The following is a 25,576-nucleotide window of genomic DNA, read 5'->3' on the forward strand; positions in this document are numbered from 1 at the left end:
CTTCAGCGCGCATGCAAACAAAGCTGCGATGGGCCTGCTATTCTTCCTCTCGTCACATCATCAGACTGTATTACTTTTCGCTGGACCTGAACTTAGTCAATTCAGCCTACTCCGCGTGTCTGGATCAATACTTGAGTTGCTATATCAGTAAATAAAAGGGAGGTTTCATAGACTTTGGACCAGTATTGTTTTCTTGAGCCCAGCCTCAGCCCAGAATAAATGAAGTCCGATAGATGAGATCCAAAAAAAAAACACTAATGTTACATGCAATTCTTTTTTCTGAAACTTTAACGATTTTTAGCTCAACCAAATTTGGGTTATTGTAAATTATCGAGTTTAAACCACAATTGAAACTAATTACACGGAAAAGAAGAAAAAAAAAATTGTTGAGTACAATTGAACACAGCTCAAAAGGGTGTTCAAAGCTTATATACAAAGGTAAATTTGTTCAGCGAAATATGTCTTCCACCCAGCAAACCAGGAAGCACTGGTGGAGTCCGTCTTGACATTTAACCTCTCCATCACAATTACAGGTGCTGGACTTGACTGTCAGCATAGCTTGTTTGCTTTTAAGCCAAAAACCTTGTACAGAAAGCATACCTTATCAGCCAAGGAATCCAAAATAAAAGAATGCGTTTGGGATCCGACTGGACAGCATACAACACCAAAAGCCTTCGAGTCGAGCTTCCTAGGAATGGGTAAACGATTAGGTGCTTGAATATTCCAGTAAGGAATCAAATATCTCAATGAATCCAAAAAAAAAAAAAAATCACTTACTAGTACCATAATCGCAAGGAATATTGGATTCTGGTAAGAAAAAATGCTTGCACAATTCAATTGCTTCAATTGGCAGTTTTAGCTTATGCAGTTGTACAGTTTCTCCTATCATTCATGCTGCACTATACAAATGAAAGTGAAATTCAACTTTCCTTGGACATGTATCAAAGACAAAGAACTTGAAATAAATAAATTGTAATCAGACTCTTCTATGAACTACCATATGCCAATAGAACCAAAACATAGAAAAAAAATAATAATAATAAAAAAAGCCTACCTCCAAAGGCCCAACACGACCCTAAAGGAAAAGGGTGCAAAGCCACTTTAGGGATTTAAATATCACATAATCTATATATAAATATGCATGCAAATTGCAAAGAAACCCACGAAATTATTTGCTAAAATCCTTCTATCCTTTCGCTTGCTCTATAGATTATGAACCTACCTAGGATCTAATAAAACCCACCCCACCCCACCCACATGACTTTGTGTTGTCATATCTTCCAGATGTCCAAATTCTCTTCAAGCCGACATTCTAGCATCCTATATTCATCTTGATTACTTCCTCATCCACTGCTAAATTTAATGCAATTAAATTTCATGCTATAGCCACACACTGCTTGCATTCATCAGTCATCACCCTAATTTCAAAAAGAACCATCAACTGTGGCAAAGAAATTGCATTTTTAGTCTTAATTCATGTTGCAAAGCAACATATTTTATCAAAATATAAAACTAAGAAATAGCACAGATGCAGAATCAGCATAAAGAAAACAATTTGTTCCCAACTTCCACATCAACATACTGATCATATCAATTCTTCAAATAATGATCATAGCTCATCATCTATACCTTGGAAAGTACACATCCAATACTATCTTTTTTAATTCAAAAAGTATAATCCAAGAAACCAAATCACATGCTTACCACACGAATAATACTCGAAATTAATCAAATATAGGACCATTCTCTGACTTTGGATTTTTACGTCTACAACAGGACTAGAGTTCCTTACTTTGGTTATTGAGTGTTTCATCATTTGCTTCAATATAGTGCTCATATAAAGAATGATACTTTGCAGGAATATAATCCTTGAATCTGTTAATATAAACAAAAGTAGAGTGAGATCCTGCTGTGAACCAGCTACTAAGAAACAAACACCACATTATACAATCAAAGATTGCTCTCGGAATAAAATGTCATCATAACATAAAAAGCAGAAATAAATAAATAAAGAAGACCAGATCCAGACTTCCAAGTAAAATTTTACAACCACCAAGTCCCTGTATAAGGTTAATGTAACACTTGCATACCTTTTAAGAAGAGGACGCCTATCTGGTCCAGAAAATAATATCACAATAGATTCTAGGACACTACCTATCTTCATTGCTTTGGACTTTAGCGCCTTCATAAACCCCACAAATTCTTTATATTCTGCTGATGTAAGTTTCTCTTTGACCTGAGATACAAAGTAGAGAAATTGTTAATATAATCAGTTAAAAATGTTTAATCTAAATTACCTATATATCTTACTGCAAGACACAAGAAAATGAAAGAGATCAGCAGAAATAGTCCTGACAACCCAAGCATAATGGGAGATTCACCCTCAGAAAAACATATTGACACAGCAAGTAAACCTAAGGATGTTGTAGGAGAAGACGTTTATAACCCTAAATAAGTAACTTTTACACAAACTCCAACAATATCTTTCAAAACTATATATTTAAGAGGCTTTGATACAGTATTTAACCAATCAAAGGCATAGCTACATATGTGAAGTCAGAACAAAAACCCAACATTTAATATCTGAAAAGAGGCAAGTGGAGCTGATATAAATCTAAGCATAGCCAGTGCAAAATGTCATGGCAGAAGCTGTGTGAAAGAACCATATACTATGGTACAGCTTCATCTGTTTTGTGGTTCACATGTTGAACAGCCTATGTTTATGTTAGAAACTGGACACATGACAGTTTTCTTTCCAGCAGTTCCTTCACAATTCCCAACCAAATAATGCTACATTTATAAAATCTTCATATGTTAAAGCAGTTTACCTGTGTCAGAAATGCAGATCCTCTTTTTTCCTCATCACTACAAGGTACCAGAGTAGGCTGAACAACTTTGCCTTTCTGAGCAAGGGACTTTGAGTCTTTTGCAATACCATGATCTTTACATGGGAATGCTGAAACAACTTGAGCAGTTTGTCTGCTTCCATTATCAGAAATCTGTGGATTCTCTGGTTTCATCACCAAACTAAAAGGGGAATAAGGGTTATTTGAATTTGACCTTTTGGCACTAGATGTGTGCGACTCAGTATTTTCTAGCTGTCCCTTTAATTCATGCTCTGAGTTACATCCTTTACGCTTCTTTGCAGTATATGGTAGCAATACTCCTCTGTTTGGGATTTCATCCAAAACAGATTTGCCAATTAAGTCAATTCTCTCTTGATTCTGATGTTGTATATTTTTCCTCTCACACATTAGAGATGTTTTCTCATTACATATTAGACCACTCAAATACTTCAATTTGGAATCTTGATTTTGCTTGAAAGTAGTGAGAGATGATCGATTAGCAGGAAGGACCTCCTCCAATTGCCTTTTGCCTCTTCTAACATCAAGCAAAGAAGACAGCGATTTCCCATTGCAACTCTGACCTGTCTGTGCAGTTTGCAGATAAAAATATGAACACTCAAAGGTTCGTGAAAAATAAAAATACTGGTCAAAAACAAAATGTACCATGCATGGGAAAAGTGAAAAGTTACCGAATTAAGAAAATCATCTAGGTAAAATTTGTCTGCAGGCTGTGAAGTTTTCACCTCGCTGGCACTTGCTGCACCAATACATTCTCAAGTCATACTATAAACTGTTTTTTCTATAAAAGAAAAGGAATGGAAATTGGAGTACTTGATTAAATTGTGAAAAAGAATAAGATATCTTTCCACGTTGAAGCCGCTACGAGCATATTTAATTTTTGGTTGAAATAAACAATTTTAGTTTTGTCTATGAGAACCCAAGTCCACATTAGTAGGGCAGATTACCAAAGCCAAATGGAAACTGCCAAATATTTTCAAACTATACTAGCAGAAAGCATAGTGACAATAAATTTGAAAATCATTTATCAAGGAGATATTTTACCCATGTCTTCACTTTGTATTGACTTAAGCTTTGTGGGAATCTGTACTCCATCTCGGAAGAAGCGACTCAAAGTAAAAACCACATCCCCAAATTTGAAGTGACACTGAAAAAGCAGAAATGAGTAACTGCAATTGCAAAAGCTTTGTGGACAAAATTAATATTCAAAATTCTACACCTTGTACCTTGATATGAGGCTGTATCCAAAGTGATATTTGGGACTGAGAATTTGAATTCACGAACCTGTTACATGTTTAGAAGTTCAAGCAAGAACCATAAAAATATAAATCACAATCATCCTGATCAATGCTGTTCACAACAACCACAATTTTAATGTCAAACTGCAATTGTGAAAATGATTTATAATCTGAAAAACTACAATAGAACTTATGGCCACCCATTTGAAGATTTGTCATATATGTACATCTTAGTGAAAGGTCAGAAAAAACTAATATCACATATTTCAAGGAAGAAAAGGATAGAACCTTTCATCACAAAAAATAATTGCGCCATAATCATAGCGATGCCGAATTACTCGTCCAACAGCCTGATTCACAGCTCTCGATGCTTGTTGAGTGTACCAATCTTCTCCACTTAGAATCTGCAACTTCAGCATCTGATTGAATAAGTGGAATAAAGTCAGCAGCTTTAGGTATACATACACAAAAAGAATGTCCTAATGTATATCTTCCATATTACCTTGCATGCATCCCGTTGCAAGTGCAACTGTTCATCCAAGAACTCCCGTTTTAACCTAACCTGCATACACAATATGAGATGTGTATTCATGAAATATGCCAGTCTTGGACCAGCATAAAAAGGACGTGCAGGTATCTTTTTATGCAGTATTTCCAGAAAACACAGACCAAGTCCAAGCAATGTGCCCCTACTTCTTTTCTCCAGCAAATTTGTGAAGTAGCATCTAAGAATAAAAAACTGCAACTACATCAAATTTTTTAATATATATTGTTGAGATACTTTCCATAAATAGCCTAGATTTATAGTGATTGTGTGAATAATTAGATATTGTTGAGATACGTGTTTTCGAATGTATACGCTTTATTCATGATCATACTCTTGACAAGGACAAACTCCAGCCCAAATCGGTTAAATGTGTCTTTCTCAGCTATTCACGACTTCAAAAAGATTATAAATGCTATGACATTACTACTAACAAATATTTTGTGTCCAGCTCAAATCGGTTAAATGTGTCTTTCTCGACTATTCATGGCTTCAAAAAGATTACAAATGCTATGACCCTACTACTAACAAATATTTTGTGTCTGCAAATATCACCTTTTTTTGAAACCTCTTCTTACTTTTCATCTAGTCCAGCACACAAAATCTTTGTTCCTAGAGCTTTTCCTATACCTCTGACTCTTATCTCCCCTTTGCCTGCGTCATCTCCCAATTCTATGCCACCTCTTCAGGTCTACACACGTCAGTTTCACCCATCTGCTAATAACAATGACATTTCTCTCCATGACGCAGGTACTTCTAATGACTCACCTCCTGTTCCATCATCACCTACTTCAGTCATGCCTTCAACAGTAACAACTACTCTTCTTACTCTTCGAAAAGGTATTCATTTTTCTCGAAATCCTCATCCCATTTATAGTTTTGTAAGTTACCATCGTTTGTCTCCTTCCTATTATACTTTTGTTTCTGCTATGTCTGCTATCTCAAGTATAATGATGGTTATGGATAAATAGCGTCTTGTGGGCCAACAAGGCAACATATTTTGAACTCCAGCAATTTAACCTAATAATGTTTCCAAATTAACATATAATGGTTTATTGGGTATTATTTTGATGGCAAGTTAATACTAAAGCCCCAAGAAAAAGCAAGGTAATAGATTAACGAACCTTAGGATCACTCCTTGAGGGAAAAGGCATGCCAATGATCACTACGGCTCTTCCAGCATGATCAGCAAAATCCAATCCTTCACTCACCTGAAAAATTTGTAACAATCAACTGTGGCAGACAACCCTGGAGACTGGGATTAATTTTCATGGTACATATATGAAGTTAAAAGTCGAAGCATACATAATTAGCATTAGCAGTCAAAACACCATTTTCAAAACCATAGATGCATATAGAGCAAGCAATGACAATTTAAGAAATGAAAATTATTTGAGGAAAGATCAAGGAAGTTGCAAGATAACTCGTACTCACTACCCACCAGCAAATGTACACCAGCCATGCTGTAGACTTATCAATTAGCAGCTTAAAACTCTGTAGTACTGTACTTACTATCAGGTGGTAAAAAATTCATTTAAGGTCATAGTTTTATAAAGCTTGTGGATAAGATGCAACTGAGAGCTTAGTAGATAAGAAGCAGCTGGGAATGCAATGAACTCATATTCATTAACAGAGATGATCAAATGAATCATGATGCCTTGAATTTCTTTTGTTAAATGCATATTTATTATTGTACAATCCGTGATGAAGTTGCCCATAATATGGCTTTAAATAAAGGACATTATGTTATGTAAAGGCAATTATATACTAGTTTTTGGGGTACCACTACAGTTAACCCCATTATTTAAAAGGAAAATCTTTTTAGTTTTTGCAACGGGTGTGGCTGTTATCTGTAGCCTTTCTGTTATGTAAAGGCCACTAACATGCGCTTTTTTTTATTTTTTGAGACAGCAGCAGGTCAGCCCCACTTTCCCAAGCCACCGAATACTGTCATTTTTTCAAAAAAAAAAAAAAATCCCTTTATCTGGTTTGTATTACTTCAACTCAATTTAAAATAGTTCCACATTTTATTGAGGTCAGGAGAAAATCATCTGTAAAGGACTAAAAATTTATTTGTTAAGACTAAATAATTGTTGATAAAAGCTAGTTAGTCAAGACAATTGGTAGTTAAGGTTAGACTATGTCCTTTACTCTGATTAATGCTAGTCAGTCAAGACAATTGTTGATGAAGAATATAAGTCACTGATTTAAGGTCTTTATTTAATGTGTTTATGTCTATTAGTAAGTTGGATCTCTTTATTTAATCAATTATACTACTAGTTTCCTGCATTTTGGAAAGGATTGGCCATTACATGTTGTGGCTACAACAGCCCCAATTATATTACATGCAACTGCAAATTAAATTTATGATCCATGTCTATTAGTAAGTTGGATCTCTTCATTTAATCAATTATACTACTAGTTTCCTGCATTTTGGAAAGGGTTGGCCATTATATATTGTGGCTACAACAGCCCCAATTATATTACATGAAACTGCAAATTAAATTTATGATCCATAGCACCAAAAAAGTCATTCCAGCAAATGATGCAAATACAGAGTAAAGATTTTCAAAGCCATTGATAGCAAAAGTGACGTAGGCCCTGTTGGGTATGTGGAGGATTGGAAGAGATTAAAAGAAAACTCTCAAACTTGAAGAGAAACTAATTCTCAACTATATTGCTTAAATCAATAATCAATAATGAATAATCATAATAATTTCTGTGAAATATAAGTAGAGAACTAAGCTTTATTTACAGCGTTTGGTAACCATAATTACATTAGGATTTTAGGACACTGATTCAGTCCCAATTAGGGCTCATAAACCAAAAAACAAAATAAACTACTTTCTATATTTTTTCCTAAAATAAGTAGTCCTAAAATCTCTAGGACTTCCTAATTCAACAAGCTTTGTTTTCTGGTTCTTTACAGCATTTCTACTTGATCTTTATGCAAGTTGCCATGAATTAATTAGACATCATGATATTCAAGAGGCTCTACCAAAGAAAAGTGACACAAACATCTTGTGTTTATTTTCAATGCCTTAGCACGGATTAGTTAGTGAACTTCTGAATTGACCAGCTTTTTTGGTTTTTGGATACATATCTGGTTTTTTATTAGATTCATATCTTATTCATCGTAAATAGTTGCTTTGAATGCTTACACAATGATATGCATCTTAAAAAGACCACATCATCATGAAGGGTATTGAAGAGCTCCAGCAGTAGCAGAATAAAAATAGTTGGAATTAATCTTCCCTTCTTCATAACCAGTGCAGTGGACAGAAGTTCACCTGAGCACCACAAGAAAGAGCTGAACAAAAATGCAAACAAAGACATACCTTGCCACGACAAACCGCAAAAAAAACAGCACCAGAAGTTGAGGTATCCTTCAGCTTAGCCATATAATCCTAGTCAAACACAAATTCATTTATCCAATGAACATGCTAAGTGATGACACATGACAATATGTTGACGATAACTGAACTTGCAGATACTATTAGTTACCTCAATTGCCAAAGGAAACAGTGAAGATTGTCTAGGTTCTACAACAGGTTTCTTATGTTTGCATATTCTTTCCCAAATTGTTGTTGAACTTGCTAGGCTCTATACCAATCAAAAACATTAAAGAAAATGATAAGTGTGTTCTATAAGTCTGAAAATTAAAGAATTCAATTCAATTTGCTTAATTCTCATGTTTGAAACCTCTTTATAAGTGATGAAATCTTATGGATAAGAGAGGGAGATAAGACATTTTGCAAGAATTAGAAATCATTTAAAAGTAGTGATTTTGCAAGTGTTATATGAAGCAGATATGTTGATATAGGAGGTAAATATGAATAGATTTGTTAATAACTTAAACTTAGGAATTGCATGATTATAGGCTTAATAAAAGGATTCCTTTTCTTTCTAGATAGGTCTCTTATGTATAAATATATTGTAATCTCTATTGGAATAGATACAAGAAATATTAATTCTCTACATGGTATCACAGACTTCTAGACAAAGAAAAAAATTGAATTTTTTTCCTCTGTTCTATTTGGAGACTCAGGGCTCCATTTGTCATGTTCTTTTAGGTCACTCCTATAGCCAAGAAGGACACCAAAGAGCCGGCGATGCTACCTTGAAGAGCCGGCGATGTTGCCTTTGAAGAGCCAGCGATGTTGCCTTGAAGAGCCAGCAACTGTCTGACCAAAGAGTGTTCCACTTGCCGGCGCGTGGAGGCGTGTCCCTTGTCCACCTATGGTCCGGTCACCATCGCCAGTGTCGCCTCAAAGTCCTCTCTTCAGTTCTGTGGTCAGTTTGCCTTTTGGGTGTCTTATGGAGGTGCTTTTGGATTGGATTACATTTTGATACTGTTCACATTGATATTGTTCATACCTGGTACTATTCACATCTTTTTTTTTCTTTTATGCCTTTTCTTGCCTTTGATTTGGGCGGGCTATTTCCATGATTGAAATTAAAAACACCGAAACTGATATGATTCCTATGATAACTAAAATTATGGAACACAAATTAAATCGATCTATTTTTCGGATTGGAGTAAAACTATCCATATTTATTTACGAAGTATCGAAATGGATGATCCACTTGTCAAGAATCCTCCAACGGATGATAATAGAAAAGATTGGATAAGAGATGATGCTCGATTATTTTTGCAGATCCAAAATGTGAATTTATTAAAGAATTAATAGATTATCTTGAGTTTTTATACTCAGTCAAAGAGAATATTTCTCGCATTTATGAGGTGTGTAAGGCGTTTTATCGAGTTGAGAAACAAGATATAACTTTGACCTCATATTTTACGAATTTTAAAAAAGTTTATGAGGAACTTAATGTCTTGATGCCTTTTAGCATAGATGTGAAAACTCAACAAACTCAACGAGAGCAAATGGTTGTTACAATCTTATATTCTTGCTCACTCTGAAATATCATCGTTATATGATGCTTTCACCGGGATGTTGCGTACAGAATCTTCCTATCCAGTTCCTCTACACACCACTAGTGCTCTTGTTAGCCACAATGACAATGGCAAACAGAATAACAGAAGTGGGAACAGGGGAGATTTTAATGGTAGTAAAGGATCTCAGCGTCATAGGGAACCGGTTCCTACTTCTGACTATGGTAGAATCATTTATTACTACTGTCGTGAACCTGAACACACTAAGAAGACATGCCTGAAGGAATGAAAATCAGCGCTCACAAATGGCGCACATAGCAATTGAGGCTTCTCCTGATTAGGGCATTTTGATATCTGCAGATGAGTTTGCACAATTAACTCAATACCAGACATCTCTGAAATCCTCTAATTCTCCTATCACTGCAATTGTTGAGTCAGGTAACTCTACTGCATGACTTGTGCCTTTATCCTCAAAATGGATTATTGATTCTGGTGCTACCGATCATGGGTCAGGTAATTCTACCCTTTTATCCAATCTTAAGTCTCAAACATCATCTTCTTATATTATTCTTGCTGATGGCTTTAAATCTTCTGTCATGGGTTATGGACATGTCAACTTAGTACTTTCTTTTTCTGTATCCTCTTTGTTATCCTTCCTAAATCTCCTTTAATTTGCTTTTCGTTAGTAAATTCACTCGTGCACTAAATTGTTTTATCTCATTCTTTCCTGATCATTGTGTGTTTCAAAATCTTTTGACGAAGCAAATTATTGGTAGAAGACGTGAGTCAAAGGGTTTTTACATCCTAGATAAAAAAAAACCTAGATCTCTTACATGTTCCACGAGTTTAACTCTTTTCGATGTTCACTGTCGGTTGGAGCATCCTTCTCTCTTTGCTTTAAAGAAGTTATGTCTACAGTTTCAATCTTTATCTGTTTTAAATTGTGAGTCGTGTCAATTTGTCAAATATCATCGTTTACCTACAGTGTCTCGAGCCAATAAATGGGCTTCGTGCTCTTTGAGTTAGTACATTCAAATGCTTAGGGTCTTTGTCCTATTGTGTCTAAGTTTGGCTTTAAGTACTTTGTTATTTTTATTGATGATTTCTCTCGCACTACTTTGTTATTTATAATGCAGAGTCATTCGGAATTATTCTCTACTTTTTGTGCCTTCTATACTAAAATCCAAACTCAATTCAATATTGCTATTCGAATATTGCAAAGTGATAATACTAAAAAATATCATTTTAGGGAATTTCAATCTTAATTATCACAAAATGGAATTCTTCATCCGTCTTCCTCCTGTGCTGATACACTTTCACAAAATTGGGATACCGAATGAAAAAATCGACATCTTCTTGAAGTAGTCAAAACTCTCTTATTTTAAATGAAAGTCCCTAAATGTTTTTGGGTTGATACTCTGTCCGCTGCTTTTTTTTTATCAATCACATGCCCTTCTCTGTTCTTCATGGTGATATCCCTTATAATATTTTTCTCACTAAATCTTTATTTCCAATTGAACCACGTACCTTTTGAGTGTACTTGTTTTATTCGTGATGTTAGTCCACAGGTAAATTGGATCTCAAATCACTCAAATGTGCCTTTCTTGGCTACTCTCAGCTTCAAAAAGGGTGTCGTTATTTTTCTCCTGATGTTAATCGATACTTTGTGTCTGCTCATATAATATTTTTTTAGTCCACTCCGTTCTTTCCACCATCATGTGTTTATGACATGCTGGGGGAGGAAAATGACCTCTTGGTATACATTGTCCGCTCTTTATTTTACCCTCAGAATCTTTCTACACCTTCCACTCGTGTTAGGTCACCATCCCATTCTTCATGTTTATTCCAAACGCCTAAAGGACTCTTGCTCCACTACTTTAGATTCTATTTCAGTCCCCAAAACTATTTTTGAGACTTTATCCCATCCTAGTTGGTGTGTCATCCCGGTTGGCGTGTTGTGAAGCTAGAGTAAATGATGGCCATAAACACTAATGGTACTTGAGAGTTTGTGTCCTTGTCCCCAGGAAAGCGGGCTATTGGATGTAAGGGGTGTCTGCGGTGAAAGTATGATATATTACTCACCTCAAGGCCCGTTTAGTGGCCAAAGGTTAAACTCAAACTTATGGAGTTGACTATTGTGATACCTTCTCTCCAGTTGCCAAGCTTACATTTATTCGATTATTTATTTCCTCGGCAACTACACATGATTGGCCTTTGCATCAACTGGATATGAAAAATGTTTTTCTCCATGGTGACTTTAAGAGGAAGTTTATATTGAATAACCTAGTTTTGTTGCTAAGACAGAGATAGGCAAGGTTTTTAGACTTTGAAAATCCCTTTATGGCTTGAAACATAGCCCTCAGGCATGGTTTGGCAGAATTAGCGAGATAGTCCAACAGTTTGATATGCAAATGAGTGAGTGCGATCACTCAGTGTTTTATAGAAATTATGATAGTAGAGTAATTCTGCTTGTAGTATATATGAATGATATTGTTATCACAAGAAGTGATGTTGCTGATATTATATCTCTAAAAGAATTTCTCAAAACACAGTTTCATACAAAGAATTTAGACTCTTTGAAAGATTTTTTTAAGCATTAAAATTATACAATGTAAAAAATGCATTTTCTTATCTCAAAGAAAATATGTTCTTGATTTGTTGATGGAACAGGAAAATTGGCTGCTAAGTTTTATAGTGCACTAATGACCCCTAATCTTCAACTTATCACAGAAGACAGTGAGTCATTTGCAGATCCTAAAATATATAGAAGATTAATTGGTAAGCTAAATTATTTGACGGTGACTCATCCGCATATTCAGTGAGTGTTGTAAGTCACTTTATCTCTTCTCCTACTATTGCTCAGTGGGATGCTTTGGGACAAATTCTTTGCTACTTAAAAGGGGTTTCAAGACGTGGTCTCTTCTATTATAACCATGGGCACTCAAACATTGAATGTTTTTCTAATACTGATTGAGCATGTTCGATTGGGCAAGTTCAAAGATTGATAGGAGGTCAACCATCGGATATTTTTGTAGGAGGTAACCTCATCTTATGGAGAAGTAAGAAACAAAACGTGATCTCTCGTTCTAGTGCTGAATCTGAATATCGAACTATGGCACAAGCCATATATGAAGTCTTATGGGTGCATCAACTGTTAGAAGAGGTTGAGTTCACAAATTCAGTGCCTGCTAATATTTCATGAGAGGACCGAATATATTGAGATCGACTGTCATTTTATTTGTGAAAAAGTCTAACAAAAGATAATCTCAACAAGACATATCAGAATTGGAGAACAATTAGAGAATATTTTCACTAAAACTCTAAATGGGACTCAAGTTGATTATATATAACAAGTTGGACATGATTAATATCAATGCTCCAACTTGAGAGAGAGTGTTATAGAAAGTAGATATGTTGACATAGGAAGTAAATATGGATAGATTTGTTAGTTGCTTGATTTTAGGAATTGCATGATTATAGACTTGATAAAAGGATTTCCTATCCTTTTTAGATAGGTCTTTTATATATAAATATATTGTAATCTCTATTGGAAGACACAAGAAATATTACTCTCTACAGCAAGATTTCAATTTATTCAATTTAAGGGCTGCGGGGCCTATCAATGGAAACAGAAAACACCCTTGAAATACAATTAGGGGTAGTATGGGAAATTACATAAATCCAATTCAGTTTTCAATTATTCCAAACACCAAAATTCAGTTGAATTTTATCATTCTAAGTAAGAATTATCCCACACATATGACATCTATCATTAAATAACTGAAAAGAATTCTATCAATAGAACTAAACTGAATTCTGTCCCATGATTTTTCCAAACAGAATGGATACATACAAAATAACATGAAAGAGATTTTGCATCACAACTAATCAAGCTTGATGCCTTACCTCATTCTTCCAGCAACCAATGCATTGGTCCAGAAGGTAGTAAGATGGAAAGAACACAAGCAATCCATCAGGTACAATTCGAGCAAAATTAACTGGAACATAAAAATTCATGAAATCCAACAATCACTCAAATAAAATTCAGATAAAATAACTGTGATACTAACATTGTAATGCTGTACACAATTGTGTACGTACCAATAGCATTCCCAAGCTCTTGTTTGTATTCTATTGAATCACGATTTCTGTAAGATGAGTTGAAGGGACGGCCAGAAGGGCCAGCTGGCACAACACCAGCCCACATCTGATTTGAGGATATGACATGAGGATTTTCCAGTCGAATAGGGAAATTTCTGAGGTAGCAAGCCCCAAATTCTCTATTTAGATATTGGTAAGTTGTTTCAGTATCACACATATAACGTGCAAAAAGAGACTTACAATTTCAACTCTTGTGCAAACGACTCCATGGGAGATAATGTTCCAGATGTCAGTATAATGGAGCCAACACCCATACGGGAGAACTCTTCCATGGCAACACCAGGATTAAAGCACCACCAGCTGAGCATTCTAGAAGTCTTACCTGCACATCAAAATATGGATGCATATAACCAGCCTTTCAACAGGAAAGCATATGTTTAAAAACAATGCTGAACTGGTCTATTTGAATAGCACTCTAGTCATTCTATTTTTATTATAATAAGCAAATATACAAGAATAAAGTTTTTGTCATAAAACACATTCAGACTGAAAAAGAAATAGCAGAATATAATTATGCACGAGCAATATTAGTTTTATGCATAATCTCTAAATATCACAAAGATCCTTCAAAACCTAGAAAATTTTAAGGCTCTAACTCTAAATATGGAAAATTTTGTTATTTTTTGCAGTAGATAACTGAGATGGAGTTGTTGCAGGGCCTGCAAGCCAAATCTTAATTACAATAGTTCTTATGCTAAAGTTGACTGCAATTTGCAACCTATCAACTAAGTATCCTCAAAAAAGGGACATGAAGATCATATGGAGACCTGACTCTCTACTTCCCCTCTATCCTAGTCCAATAAACAATGCTTGTATAACAATTTACCAGAGCGCAAGCATAATGCTTAGTCAAACTATTTCACCATTTGATAGAAGTATGCACATGACCATTTTCAAACTACATGCACAAGTAGCCAATGCCCCAGGCAAGTTGAACTTGAGGCCTTTGTTGCATTTTTCAAATAACAATTGATTTTGAAAATCACTACTGTTGAATCCCACATCGGTTGTGGAAAGGGGTAATGTGCCCCTTATATAGGCCATAGGCATTCCTCCTCTTGAGCTAGCTTTTGGGGTGAGTTAGGCCTAACCCAAATTTAACATTGTATCAGAGCCTCCCATCCGATATTGGGCCTCCTATAAATATGTCACGCACCAGTAAAATTCTGGGCGTGAGGGGATGTGTTGAATCCCACATCGGTTGTGGAAAGGGGTAATATGCCCCTTATATAGGCCATAAGCACTCCTCTACTTGAGCTAGCTTTTGGGGTGAGTTAGACATGACCCAAATTTAACAACTACCTTATTACTTGTACTCCATAATAACCAAATCTGCTAGCGCTCTCCACTATGCTGCCACTAATGCCATTAAACTGCTTTGTTTCATGAATCATAACAACTATTCCATTATCAAGTAATGTTCTAACTTCTAAGTCTAGGAAACCAAGTCTGGCACCTTTTTATAAGAGGTAAATCAATAACATTCTTCAAGATTATTTCTTTTACAAGTGTTGACTTATTTGCTGATTTTAGTTGATTCTAGTGATATGATTTGATTTGATTAGGATCCTTAATGATCTTTGTAATTATTATTTGATTATTTGCTTCCTGTTTAGATATAATTTTTTGTGTATAAATAGTCATGTAAACCAATTATAAAGATTAATAGTGAAATACAAAAATACTTTCCCAAAATTCTTCATGGTATCAGAGCTTTTTCCTAATTTTAGGGTTTAAATTCAATTTTTTCCTCTCTAGGAATTCAAAACTCTAGATCTACCTTTTTGGTACTAACCCATCTAGGAGCCTTTCCACCTCTCGCCGCCGGCACCAAGGGAATCGCCGGACCATCGCCGGCCCAACCGCTACCTCCGACACCGAAAAAGCCCACGCGTGAGGCTCACGCGCCTTCCCTTCCCAATGCGTGATACATCGCTTGACGTTGTTTCGCCCTCTGGCGACGATTCGGACCGTCTTTCCAGCTTTCCCGCGCCCTACCCGGTCTTTTGGTGATTCGGTTGGGCTCTCTTGTGTGTACAACCTTGGGTACCCCTATTCTTTCACGGTTCATTTGTCTTTACCATGGCAGAAGGTAAAAGAGTCTCGATTCCTAACTCTGATAATCCTTCCTAAATGAGCCCCATAAAACTTGATGGAACCAATTATCTTGCTTGGTCAAGGTCTTGTCTGGTAATAAGAAGCAACCGGATGAGAGTGATCCAGATTTTCCTCAATGGGACTCAGATAATTGTCTTGTTATGACATGGTTACTTAACTCTATGCAACCTCATATCTCTAAGTCCTATTTGTTAATTGATATTGCTGCAAAAATATGAAAGGCCTTATCCTTAACTTATTCCAAGATTGGGAATAATGCCCAAATTTATAATATTCATAATAAAATCCGTGGTATTAAACAAGGAGAAATGACTATCTCTCAATTTAATTCTGAGTTATGTGGCTTATGGCAGGAACTTGATTACTATCAAGAATTCCAGACAGATTGCACTAGAGATGCGATTCGTAGAATGACTGAAAAGGAGCTGGTCTATGATTTTCTTGCAGGGTTGAATAACGAACATGATCCAATTCGAGTCCAAGTGTTAAGAAGAAATCCTTTTCCTTTTCTAGAAGAGGCCCACGCCCATGTTCAACAAGATGAAAGTCGTTGACATGCTATGCTCTATGCTACACCAGTTGAAAAGGATGGGTTGACTACTAGTTTGAGCATATCGCAGCCTCCTAATTCTAAGAAAGATCACCTACGCTGTGACTATTGTGGGAAACCGAGGCATACCAAGGAGACTTGTTGGAAGTTATATGGTTGTCCCACTAGAGGCTGTGGTAGGAAACGAGGTACCTCCAAAACTCAAGCTAATTTAGCAAAAACTGTGAAGTAGTTAAAGACAATAGCGACTGAGTTTCTTTCCCCTAATGAAATTCAGAATCTCAAATGCCTTATGTCTCATATTGACACCTCTTCGTCCTCCGATGCCACATCTAACTTTGTAAGTCATGTAATGCTTCCTCTCCTGATAATGTTTCATGGATTATTGATTCCGGTGCGAATAGACACATGACAGACTTTTCTAAAGGCTTTCTCAATTATTTTCCTTCTATAATTAAACATAGTGTCAGAATTGCTGATGGCTTTTTTACTCTCATATCCGGAACAGGTTCTGTTATTTGCACACCCAATATTAAATTATCATATGTCCTTCATGTTCCCTGCTTTCCTGTCAAGCTTTTATCTCTTAGCGCTATCACCAATACTCTTAACTGTAAAATTGAATTCTTTCCTGATCATTGTGTTATTCAAAATCTTCGCACAGGGAAGAGGATTGGCAATGGTAAGCTGCATGATGGCTTAAATATGTTGGAAGGTGATCAAAGTTCTCCGATATCTCAAGCCTGTTTTAGAGAAAATAAGGATGTCAATCAAGAAATAATACAGTAGCACAGACGGTTAAGGCATCCATCATTTTTTATCTTAGAAAAATTTTATCCTAATTTATTTGCTAAAACTCAGTTTGGTTCTTTATTTTGTGATGCATGTGAGTATGTTAAGCACACTAGAATCTCCTATCCTTTGAGTCATAATAAAAGCCAAATTCCTTTAACTATTCATTCTGATGTTTGGGAGCCTATTCAAACTGTCTCCTTATCTAGTAATCGATAGTTTGTCACTTTTATTGATTGTTGTACTCGAATGACTTGGGTCTATTTCATTAAAGCTAAAAGTAAAATCTTTTCTTGTTTTTAATCCTTTCATAAGATTATTTGTACTCAATATGATACTAAAGTGAAAATTTTGAGAACTCACAATGGAAGAAATATATGGATATTAGTTTTTCTGCTTATTTGGAAAATAATGGGATAGTACACCAAACTAGTTGTCCTTATACTAGTGCTCAAAATGGCGTTGCTAAAAGAAAAAATAGACATCTATTAGAGGTAGCTCGATCTCTTATGTTCACCATGAATCTATCTAAAGCATATTGAGGAGATGCAGTCCTTGTATCTACTTATCTTATCAATAGAATGCCCCTCAAGGCCTTTGACTTTATGAGTCCTTTGGAGGTTCTACAAGGGACGAATTCATACATTGTTCCACCAAAAATATTTGGGTGTGTTTGCTTTGTCCACACTAGGACGGCAGAGAAGTTGGACCCCAAGGACCCTAAATATGTATTTGTTGGGTATTCTCCGACACAAAAGGGATACAACTGTTATCACCCTCTATCTAGGAAATACTTTGTCAGTATAGATGTTACTTTTCGAGAAACTGAACCCTATTTCAGTACCACCCACTCACATCTTTAGTGGGAGAATAATGAGCAAGAAGAGGTGATCCCGAATTAAGTGATTCTGAATGATATGGTTCAGCTACAGAGTTTGAGTTCTAGTAGATAGAGAGAGATGTCCAATCAGGGAGAGAAAATTAAACGTTTGGACAAGCCAGATTTGATGAGGTATTTGAGGAGAGTCAAGACAGAAGAAGCCATTATCCAGTCTACTCAGAGTCAAGAATCTTCTTCTGGTGAGTTACTCACAACACTTGAATGCTTAAATTACTTAGACAAACCTATTACACAAAGAAAAGGGGTCAGATCTTGTACTAAACATTTTATTTCTAACTTTATTTCTTATGAATCCTTGTCTCCCTCCTATAGACCCTTTGCCTTATCTATTTCCTATGTGTCTATTCCGCAGGATTGGAAGGAAGTTCTTACAGATCCTAAATGGAAGGGAGCAATGATTGAAGAGATGAAAGCATTGGCTAAAAATGAGACCTGACAGCTTGTCACTCTCCCACCTGGGAAGAAACTCATTGGCTGTAAATGGGTGTTCACAGTGAAACACAAAGCTGATGGCACAATTGAACAGTTTAAGGCCAAATTGGTTGCTAAATGATTCACCCAAATCTATGGGATAGATTATCAAGAGACATTTGCCCCAATTACAAAAAAGAACTCAATAAGAGTCCTATTATCTTGCACAGCCAACTTGGACTGAGACTTGCAACTGTTTGATATGAAGAATGCTTTCCTCCATAGAGATTTAAAGGAAGAAGTGTTCATGAAAATCCCTTCCGGGTTCGTTGATGAGAAGACACGAGGAAAGGTGTGCATGTTAAAAAAGCCTTTGAATGAGCTAGAACAATCTCCCAGAGCTTGGTTTGATAAGTTTAGTAGAGCCATGATGTCCTTTGGTTACCAACAGAGCAATGTTGATCACACTCTATTTATCAAACATCACAAGAATAAGATCACCCTTCTTATTGTGTATGTTGATGATATAGTGGCGATAGGTGATGACAAAGAGGAAATGGCTCAACTAAAAAGGTTGTTGGCTCAAGAATTTGAAATCAAAGATTAGGAAAGCTGTAATATTTCCTAGGTATTGAGGTAGCTAGATCAGAAAAAAGAATCTTCATCTCCCAAAGAAAGTACATTTCGGATCCTTTGGAAAAAACTGTGTAAACCAACAGAATCTCTTATTGAAAGTAATCACAAGCTGAAAGCAGGAACTGGTAAGTATGTAGATATTGGAAAATATTAGAGGTTGGTAGGAAGGTTGATTTATCTCTCACACACTCGATCGGATATAGCCTATGTTGTTAGCTTAGTCAACCAATTCATGTATGACCCTCCTGAACTGTATTTTGCATCTTGAGATATCTAAAGTCTGTGTCAGGAAAATGACTTCTTTACTCCAAACATGGTCACCTCTGAGTTTAAGCTTTTACAGATGCGAATTTGACAGGATCTCTTAATGATAGGAGATCCATCTCTGGCTACTGCACAGTTGTGGGAAGAAACCTTGTCACCTGGAGGAGCAAAAAATAAAATGTTGTTGCTTGGTCAAGTGCTGAAGCAAAATACAGAGCAATGGCCTAAGGTATGTGTGAACTTTTATGGTTGCAGAAGTTATTAGAGGAGTTGAGGTTACCCGAGAGAGATAAGATAACTTTGTATTATGACAACAAAGCTGCTATCAGTATAGCAAAAAATCCAGTCCAACATGACCGGACGAAGTACATTTAGATTGATCGGCACTTCATTAATGAAAAAATTAACGGACAGTGTCTTGAACTTGGTTCATGTGACTTCTATTGGGCAACTTGCGGATGTGTTTACTAAAGAGCTCAACAATAAGATCTACCATAATTTGATTTGTAAGTTGGGCATGTGCGACATCCTTGTACCAACTTGAGGGGGAGTGTTGACTTATTTGCTGATTCTAAGGATATGATTTAATTTGATTAGGACCCTTAATTATCTCTGTAATTATTATTTGATTATTTGCTTTCTGTTTAGATATAATTTTGTGTATAAATAGTCATGTAAACAAATTGTAAAAATTAAGAGTGAAATACAAGAATACTCTAACCTTCCCCAAAATTCTTCAACAAAACTTCTAAGAAAGTATATCTTGTTTAATGTATGCAACATGTGTGAAAATATTTTATTTAACAAAAAACAAAGTTGATAACATTGGTAAGTCAAACCAACACAAATAAGAATACAAGGAAGACGTTCTTGATAAAAAAAAAATACTACAATTTTGCTTTGAAATCACCTTTTAAGGCATCAGAAGCACTGGCCTCAACCTCTTGAACATGAACCTAAAATGAACAGAGACAAAAGTGTCAAATCACAACTTATAAAGAAAACAAAGTAATAGCATCTATTTTGATAGAGGTACGGGCAATATAAATCTCATCTCTAGTCCAATGTGCACATACTACATGAAAGGATATTAAAAATCAGCAAGTTCTACCACATATCAACCAATAAAAACTCATACAGGTCTTTAGTAACAGCTTAGCGGCAATTACTCGTACAAAAAATCTTGAAATATGTTTTTTGGAAAAAAAAATATTGTAGTGCCAAGAATAACTGTTATGGTTCAGCTACATCCACATTATAAATCATTAAATTCTTTGAACAGCTTACTGAATAACAAGCTTACACGATAGAAATTTGCATGAGCATTGTCCTTTTCCCTAAAAATAATTTTGAGGATATTGCCAATGCTTTCCAGCCTGCAGACTGTGCCATTTGCTCTACGCTGCTTATCTTCCTCAAGAAGCAGAGCAGCTTCCTCAATTATACCAGTGAGCTTTGAAGCAGTTTCATGAGTGATATTAAGATCAGCCAATAGTTCATAAATGTAAGGCCCAGGCTTTGTGAATCCCAATTCCTTGGATCCAATAGGCACCTCAGCAATCCGCTTCTCAAGTTTCAATAGAATTGCTGGAAAAAAGAATACCCACACTCAAAGAAGGATGACATTATAAAGTATGAAAAAGACAAAAACCAGAGTTGCCAGAAAAATTGCTGAAGAGCTTCTAACCTATGCTGCATATAATAATGAGAAAAAACATTGTGCATGCAGTAGACAACTAGACATTGTTGTAGAGAAACAAAACTGTGACATACTCTCAATATGACAATTGAATACATACCTTTAAGAATAGCAAAATTATCTGGATTTCCTGATTTATCATTGGATTCTTCTCTTCTCGCTACAGAAAGATCAATACAGGATTTTGCTTCAGAAATGCAAGCTGTCAGAAGCCCAGAAGATAAGTCAAAAGAAGCTGCATCTGCACATAAGCTTTCCTGCATTTTTTGCATCCGATTAGCATCTAGCCTCATATAATTAAAAGACAAGTTCCAACCAGAAAATTATTTAGCTTCTGAAATAAGTGAGCTCGCTTAAAATCAATAATTATTGTTTCGAAAGAATCAGGAGCCAATTTATTTTTCTAGATGACAATTTTCAGCTCTTTTGACTTACCAAGTTGTGAGCTTCATCAAATATCAGTATACAGTTCTCCCAATCAATTTTAAGAGATCTTCTATAGCTACGATCAATAAGATAATTATAAGGTGCAAATAGAATATCCACCACCTTGTGGAGCTCCTTTGAAACATAATAAGGGCACCTACAAGCATTAGTAGTCATACATAAACACCACACCAATAGCAATTGATTTTACAACTAACACAGTATAATGAAAACAATAGCAGTAATAGAACCTACGGTCCAAATCTTTTTCCAATATTAACCAAATCCTCTATGTCAACAGGTTCATCTCCAAGATGGGGATTAAGCCGCACATAGTCTACAATGGAAGCAGAAAATGCAGCAAGAACAGTCAGATTTTGTTGAAATAATTATTACATGAACAGATACAATTTTTTAATACATTCATTGCAAAGGATAAGGAGTTCCAATCCAGAAACCATAATGCCATATGCTTTAAATAAATCCTTATCAGGCTGAATTTTGAACTTAGTCACTAGGGCAACATCACCCGTATCAAAAACCTTGCCAGGAATCATTTTGTTAAACAAATCTCATGAGTTTTTATCATCTAGGCATTTAACTAGAAAGTTTAGTAGCACTCAGACGGGGAAGATAAGAATTCTATGCATGCAATGGAGAGAGAACTAGAGCATAACAGCATAGAATAGAAGCATTAGTAAACCCATATAGTGCTACAAACTTCAGATTTCTGAATCAAAATACCAAATCCAAGCTTGAAATCCTCAGCAAACTCCAGAATGATATGCTAATTCGATGCACCCTCAAAAATTTTCATACTGTATAATATACTGCAAATTTTTGACAACTCAATTCACATAAAATGGGAAACAAATATGCTCTCGAACAAAATGGTGTGTATATGGTTATAAGACCACAAGAATACTTACAGAAATATCTAAACAAATCAGCAGAAATGCACACATAAAATACCTCCAACACGAGCATAATGAGTGCATTGACTCTTTCCCCGCTTTCTGCAAACAAAATGGCAGGCATTTGTCTGTGCTTTTCCACGTATTAAACTGATTTCATCATGAATGCATAACTGCTCCCGTGATCCTAATATTACCATTTTCGGCCTGCAAAGTGACAAAATTTAAACAAATTGAAGATCTGAACTCAACAACAGATCAGTTTGTTGGGCTGGTCATGGTATGAGGCTATTACATTCAAATCCAAAAGTTCCCTTCAGATAGCGATTGTTACTTTTCCCCCATAGTTAAGTGCTCTTATCATGAGAGGAAAAGAAAAAAATAAAAAAACAATTTATAACATGAATATGATGGACAAATTCTGTGGAACAAGAAAATCACATTAAGGACATTTAAGGTACCATCCCATCCTGAAAGCCTAATTCTAAATAAGAAATGAGACAGGAAATGAAATCCAACCTGTAGCTTGATCTCTTCAACTCTTGAATAACTTGCCGAAGCTGGCTGTGAGTACGAGAAGTATACACTATAGTAGGAAGGCCATTATCCTCGGAGTTCAATGGCATATCATCAGATTTGTTTCCTGCAGTCCGACCATTCCTTTCAATCTTCCCAATTGAGAATGGACCAAGACTTTTCCTCCAAGCCAATGTTGCACAAAGAAGGCACAAAGTTTTCCCAGTCCCAGTAGGACTCTCCAAGAGTGCATTACATTTCTACCACGTCATAAATGCACAACAGCACTAAGTGTCAGATAATTCAATGTTGATACTATAGACTCCCAGAATTTAGTTTAGTTTATTAAATTGCAAAGCATGTCAAAGTCAAATTCAATAAGGAGCTAAAACAACATGATTCTCGTAGAACTACATACCAACAAGCCATACGCAGGAACTATATATAAGGTACATCAAAGCCAATTTCACTCATCCAACAAAACAGTTTTGAAAAACTAACAATTGTGACTCGGTTTCAGAAACGAAACAAATCAAATGACGAGCGTAACGATGATATACTGAAAATTATGAAACAAATTTCATTAGTAATCAAATTTTGATATTTTTATCCCACGGCATGGGAACGATAGCTCGAGGAGAACAAGAAATGACACTTGTTTTATGAACTCACGCTCTGAAGAGACTGGATGACTTTTTCCATGTAAACGAGCTGGCAATCATAGGCCTCGAAGGGGAAGTCGACGTCGATTCCCCTAATCTTGTACGTTGGCATTTTCTTTTTCTTATTCCGTTTGAATTCAGAGAAAGTGAAAGAAAAATCCTGGGAAAGCTTATGAGTCTTCAAATAAAAAGAAAATGAGGGGGAGAAAATAAAACCCTAGAGAGTGATGATTTTTCCCGCCATCGAAATTGGGTCAAACCGCCGTCGTTTCAATTCGTTTTTAACACATTTTATATATTCAATTAAAATTATTATCTATCTTGAATTATTAGAAAATTCATTAATCCATTTTTATTTGAGATCATTAAATTAAAATATTTTACGATGATATGAGATTCACAAAACAGAGGGTTGTTTAAACTTAGTTTGAGAAGAATATTTTTCCTTCGTCTGTCAGTGACGTGTAATGGTTTCACTGTCATTACGCCACCTGTCTCTGCACTACTGATACGGACATACGAGAATATCATATATCTGTTTTATGCTTAACGGTTATTTAATTTTTCCCTGACACGCATGCGGATGGACCCACCGAGCGGACGGACTGACTACTTTTTCTTCCCCGAACTGGGTTGGAGAGTGAGATTAGGGTTGAAACCCAAGGGAGGTCTGTCCTTAGGGCCGAAAGAGCTGGACCGGCCTAATTGAAAGATGGGTAATTTACGATTTAGTCCCTGGGTATTGCCATTATTAACAAGTCAGTCCCTGTATTTTCAGAAACCTATTAAAACGTCCTTATGTTTTCTCTCCGTCAACGAAATAGTCCTTCTGTCTATTTTTGCCGTTAAAAATATAGTAAAAGACTAAATTACCCCCAATTATTTTTCTCCTCCTCCTCCTTCCTTTTCTTCTTCATTAATTCTTCTTCCTTTTGCTTCTTCTTCCTTTTGCTTCTTCTTCTTCTGCTTCTTCTTCTTCAGCTTCTGTTTTTTCTCCTTCTTCTTCTGCTTCTTCTCCTTTTTCTTCTTTTGCTTCTTTTTCTTCTTTTTCTTCTTTATCTTCTTCTTCTTCTTCTCATTCTTCTCCTTCTTCTTCTTCTTTTTCTTCTTTTTCTTCTTTCTCTCCTTCTTCTTCTTCTTCTCCTTCTTCTTCTTCTTCTTCTTCTTCTTCTTCTTCTTCTTCTTCTTTTTCGGAGGAGGAGGAGGAGGAGGAGGAGGAGGAGGAGGAGGAGGAGGAGGAAGAGGAAAGAAAAGATAGGGACTATTTTGTTGATAAAAAGAAACAATAGGGATGTTTTAATAGATCTGAGAAAAGATAGGGACTATTTCGTTGACAAAAAGAAACAATAAGGGCGTTTTAATATATTTCTAAAAATATAGGGAGAGACGATTTCGTTGACAGAAAGAAACGATGAGGAGGGACTATTTCGTTGACTTAAATAAACGATAAGGATGTTTTAATAGATGTGAGAAAAGATAGGGACTATTTCATTGATGGAAAAAAATAATAAGGACGTTTTAATAGATATGAAAAAAGATAAAAATATTTTAATAGATTTTTGAAAATGTAAGGACTAACTTGTTAATAATTACAATATACAAGGACTAAATAAATGGTTTTATTTGAGGATAAAATTGGATTTTAAAAATTTTCTCTCTCCTCCTTTATCTAATTTTAACGGAAAATAGGACGGAAGGACTATTTCGTTGACGGAAATAAAACATAAGGACGTTTTAATAGGTTTCTGAAAATACAGGGATTGACTTATTAATAATGGCAATATCCAGGGACTAAATCGTAAATTACCCTTGAAAGATTTAGAGAAAGTCTGGTCTTAAGGCTGAGCAGGCTGAACCTAATTCATTTGGGAGACTTAAGGGCCTTCAAGTAAAAAACTGTTATCATGGATCAGGTTTCAGACCGAAATAATTAAATCCAGCTGTCATCAATTTATATTTTATAAAATCAATCTGTTTAACCTT

At 35.7% G+C, this 25,576-nt stretch overlaps 1 protein-coding gene across 12 annotated transcripts; it reads right to left on the reverse strand.

Moving 5' to 3' along the window:
* Nucleotides 1-275: 275 nt before the first annotated feature.
* LOC110625548 (regulator of telomere elongation helicase 1 homolog) lies at nucleotides 276-23,782 on the reverse strand. 12 transcript variants are annotated; one of them, XM_043961921.1, is made up of 24 exons: nucleotides 23,604-23,781; nucleotides 22,935-23,191; nucleotides 22,474-22,622; nucleotides 21,757-21,838; nucleotides 21,511-21,658; nucleotides 21,176-21,332; nucleotides 20,680-20,963; nucleotides 20,287-20,332; nucleotides 13,885-14,026; nucleotides 13,645-13,823; nucleotides 13,450-13,541; nucleotides 8,151-8,249; nucleotides 7,985-8,053; nucleotides 5,771-5,857; nucleotides 4,605-4,664; nucleotides 4,391-4,521; nucleotides 4,091-4,148; nucleotides 3,909-4,011; nucleotides 3,536-3,603; nucleotides 2,829-3,431; nucleotides 2,155-2,236; nucleotides 1,793-1,875; nucleotides 778-894; nucleotides 276-688 (listed from the first exon to the last, which is right to left on the reverse strand). In XM_043961921.1, the coding sequence occupies exons 1-23, from the start codon at nucleotides 23,703-23,705 to the stop codon at nucleotides 886-888; spliced, it is 3,090 nt and encodes a 1,029-aa protein (XP_043817856.1). In that variant the 5' UTR covers nucleotides 23,706-23,781; the 3' UTR covers nucleotides 276-688; nucleotides 778-885. The 12 variants fall into 12 exon arrangements, with proteins under 12 accessions (XP_043817856.1, XP_043817855.1, XP_043817853.1 ...); XM_043961920.1 differs by having other exon boundaries at nucleotides 784-899; XM_043961918.1 differs by having other exon boundaries at nucleotides 277-688; nucleotides 2,091-2,236.
* Between the last annotated feature and the right edge of the window lie 1,794 nt (nucleotides 23,783-25,576).

The sequence above is a fragment of the Manihot esculenta genome, chromosome 11 (genome assembly GCF_001659605.2).
Source record: "Manihot esculenta cultivar AM560-2 chromosome 11, M.esculenta_v8, whole genome shotgun sequence".
Taxonomy (NCBI): domain Eukaryota; kingdom Viridiplantae; phylum Streptophyta; class Magnoliopsida; order Malpighiales; family Euphorbiaceae; genus Manihot; species Manihot esculenta.

Excerpts from the sequence above, each read along its gene's own strand:
- LOC110625548 (XM_043961913.1), bottom strand. The coding sequence starts at position 23,705 with ATGCCAACGTACAAGATTAGGGGAATCGACGTCGACTTCCCCTTCGAG. Across the intron at positions 20,964-21,175 it reads TAATTTTGCTATTCTTAAAG|CAATTCTATTGAAACTTGAG; the intron begins GTATGTATTCAA and ends TCTTTTTTCCAG. Across the intron at positions 3,604-3,908 it reads AATACAAAGTGAAGACATGG|CAAGTGCCAGCGAGGTGAAA; the intron begins GTAAAATATCTC and ends GTATTGGTGCAG.